This window comes from Euphorbia lathyris, chromosome 4, assembly GCF_963576675.1.
Source record: "Euphorbia lathyris chromosome 4, ddEupLath1.1, whole genome shotgun sequence".
NCBI lineage: Eukaryota > Viridiplantae > Streptophyta > Magnoliopsida > Malpighiales > Euphorbiaceae > Euphorbia > Euphorbia lathyris.
Window position 1 is genome coordinate 43,673,705 of NC_088913.1, and position 3,695 is coordinate 43,677,399.

Genomic DNA, 3,695 nt, shown 5'->3' on the forward strand with positions numbered 1-3,695 from the left:
TTGGTTGTCGGGTTTTGCGCAGAATCTGGGTTTGGGTTCTTCATTTATTGCTGAGCTCTAGAGTATCTTTTTAGGGCTTAGGATGACAGAGGATCTGGGGATTAGAAAGCTGCTCGTGGAGTCATACAATCTCGAAGCGGTTAATATGATTGCAGATAGAAGGGCTCTGTGTTTAGGGAGCCAAAATTTAATTAAAGCAATTAGAAGGATTTGCTCCTCTTTCGATACTATCAATTTTTGCCATGTTTACAAAGAGCAGAATCGGGTGGCGGATCGGCTTGCTGCGGAAGGCCATGACAGGGCCATGGGCGTGTCTATTTTTTCTTCCCCCTGAGTTCCTGTTGTCTTTGCTTTTTGAAGATAATGTGAGAGTTAGCTTTCCTAGACTAATCTCGGGCTAGGGCATTGTGGTGTTTTGTTTTTTACTTTCCTTTCCCTACCAAAAAAAAGAATAATAATAATATTTTATATTTTATATATATATATATATTATATAAAGACTATGAAATTAAATATACATATAAAAACTATGAAATAAATAATTATAAATTATATATATAATAATAAATGATATATTATATATATAATAATAAATGACATAATAAAAAATAATAAATTATATATTGATAATTATAATTATAATAAATAATTTATTATAATATATATTATAATTTATATATAATTCATCACTATTTATTATAATTATAATTATAATAATTATTTATATATATATATATATATAATTTATCATTTTTATTATAATTATAATTATTCATATATAATATATCATTTATAATAAATAATGATAATTACTGAAATTAACCATGCTCCACATCTGCCCCACAAACCACACAAGCTAGTGACGTACTAATATTCCGTTGCGACAGCCTAATCCGTAATGGAAGAATTTTTTAACATAATCACCATATGAACAAGCAAATTTTTGGTGGAACATCCAATAACCATATCCTCGTTCATCTCGATCCAAATTACCCACATTCCGTACCTCCTCCAATCTCCTATACCTAGATTTAATTATATAGATCCCATTAGAAGTGAAATTCACAAAACTGAATCATCCTTTAAAGACCACAGAACCACCATGCGACGGATCAACTCCCTGTCACTCTAGACGAACCACGCATTCAGTTCCCCACATCCCATATGTGCGAACCAGGAATGAATATTAATAAATAAACTAGTCTGTTTTAAAACTTTTGATTAGATAGAAATAAAATTGAGGTGCAAGCAATGATTACTTTGTTTTTGACAAAGTAATCATTACTTTGTTTTTTTTGTACCTTAAAAATCGAGGTGCCTTTTATGCTTATTTTGTTTTTGACAAAATAAGCTTTACTTTATTTTTTTTTACCATTGGATGAGCTTACTTTGTCAAAGTTCATCACCATTCAATGATAGAAAAAAACAAAGTAAAACTTATTTTGTTAAAAACAAAGTAAACATAAATCGATATTATTTTATATCATTTATGTTGTTTCTCAAAAGTTGACCTTATCCCTTGTATTTTGTTAAGCTCCAAAACCCACTTCGAAATAAAATACGAGAGAATGCAGAAGCCCATAGCCCAAATATCCTTTCAAGGTTACAGTTTCTCAATCACCACATCACACGCAGTATCTAGTCTCCGTATCTCTTCTTCTTCTTCATCCCCAAATTGAAATTACTAGACCGTACTAAGGAAACCTAATTCCAAACCCTCAACTGCAACCATGGTTTGCATAAGGAAGGCGACTATAGATGACCTCTTGGCGATGCAAGCCTGTAACTTGCTATGCCTCCCCGAGAACTATCAGATGAAGTATTATTTCTATCATATACTCTCCTGGCCGCAGCTTCTTTATGTCGCCGAAGACTACAACGGCCGTATCGTTGGTTATGTGTTGGCTAAGATGGAGGAAGAATCAAATGAATGTCATGGTCATATCACCTCCCTCGCCGTTCTCCGTACTCACCGCAAGTTAGGTCTTGCCACCAAGCTCATGAACGCTGCCCAGAATGCTATGGAACAGGTCAAACTTCTAATTTTATGATTATGCTGAGGATTTAGGGTTCTTGAAATGTCTTACTTTTTTTTTTTTTTTTTTTTTGCAATTAGAGATTTATGGATGCTTCCATGCATGACTAGATTGAAATTGAACCAATTGTTGTTTTGGAAAAAACTCCTACTAGTTTAATGGCTGGGCACCTGTGAATCCATTTTTGAATTGGGCTTTTGGAATTAAGTGGCTAGCTATACAATCTGATTAAGGTAAATGATTGATATATTTCATTCTATGCTTGCTTTTATTCGAAAAGTAAATGTAAAGAAGTAAATTAGTGGCTGGAATACCAGTTTATGTAAAGCATGTAATAGTAGCTTGATATACCAGTTCATCCATATCTACACTGTTACGCTTGATTAGGTTTTGATGGTTACTCTTGTTAATGAGCTTCAATTATGCTTAGTATTGCTGATCTACTTTTGTTTCTAAGAGATTTTTTCAAATTTTTATTTTGCCTTTTGAAACGGGAAATATTGGGCCACCACATAGTCAACGTGATCTTAGTGCTTAAAGTGGATTCAGGGGAGCTTCCTTCAAGGAAAAGCTAAACATTTTGTGCATCCAATATATACCTATGTCCTGACAAAGGTGTGTATGCAGGTTTTCGGCGCAGAGTATGTTTCACTGCATGTGAGGAAAAGTAACAGGGCAGCATTCAATTTGTACACAGAAACTCTAGGTTACAAGATTCATGATATTGAGGCGAAGTATTATGCAGATGGAGAGGATGCATATGATATGCGGAAGCAACTAAAGGGGAAGCAGGTTCATCATCATGGACATCATCATCATCACCATCACCATGGCGGTGGATGTTGTTCAGCTGACTCAAAGTCTGTGGAAGGAAGACCAGAGTCGAAATCAGAGGCAAAAGCCAGCACAAAGTCAGAATCGAAAGCAGGGTGATGGTGAGATGTACACCTAATACTTGAGAACTTGGCAATGGTATTTTTCAATGAGATTGTGTACTGAGCCGTATTGTTTTCTTTAGGTAGCGATTATGCATTTAAAGACTGAAAATTGCATGGCTATTTCTGTCATTGCTCTCTCCTCGTATATTATAATGAGCATTTTTATGTAATGATTGTTGCCCTACACTGTATGATACTTTTTGGTGCCAACTTTTATAGTTTTCTTTCATCTCTGCTTCTTGTTCTAATAATTTTATACGTTTGGCCATTAAACAATTAGTTATTCCCATTGCAAGTGAATATGAAAGATGCTATGTTACTGGAATTAACAAGTCTGTTGGCATTAGTTTAACTTTGATACTTGGATACTAGGGAGGTTATGTAATTATGTGAAGTTCTGCAGCTGGTATAGTGTTTGTAGTTTTCGTGTCATTGGAGAAGTACTCTAGTCTTTCTATTAGTTTGTTGGTCTTTATGGAATGAAGGCATCTGCATTTGCAGTTAAAACTTTTGTAAAACAGCTCAATATATACAAATTACTATTTATTGTTTCTCCGAAGAACTTTTATAGAGTACAACTTATCTAGTAATCTCTCTCTAAATGTCTGCTGAATTTAGACTTGAGATTAGTCCCTGTTCTCTGGTTGGTTCCTCATCTTAAGTTATTTTGGTTGAATCCTTGTGTCTAATATTGTGCATGAAATTAAAGAAAACAAGTAAA

The 3,695-nt window shown here is 34.0% G+C and overlaps 1 protein-coding gene across 1 annotated transcript; it reads left to right on the forward strand.

The window, feature by feature from the left end:
* Positions 1-1,589: 1,589 nt before the first annotated feature.
* LOC136227872 (N-terminal acetyltransferase A complex catalytic subunit NAA10) lies at positions 1,590-3,203 on the forward strand. Its single transcript, XM_066016641.1, has 2 exons — positions 1,590-2,030; positions 2,664-3,203. Exons 1-2 carry the CDS (start codon positions 1,731-1,733, stop codon positions 2,967-2,969), a joined length of 606 nt encoding a protein of 201 aa, XP_065872713.1. The 5' UTR covers positions 1,590-1,730; the 3' UTR covers positions 2,970-3,203.
* Positions 3,204-3,695: the final 492 nt, after the last annotated feature.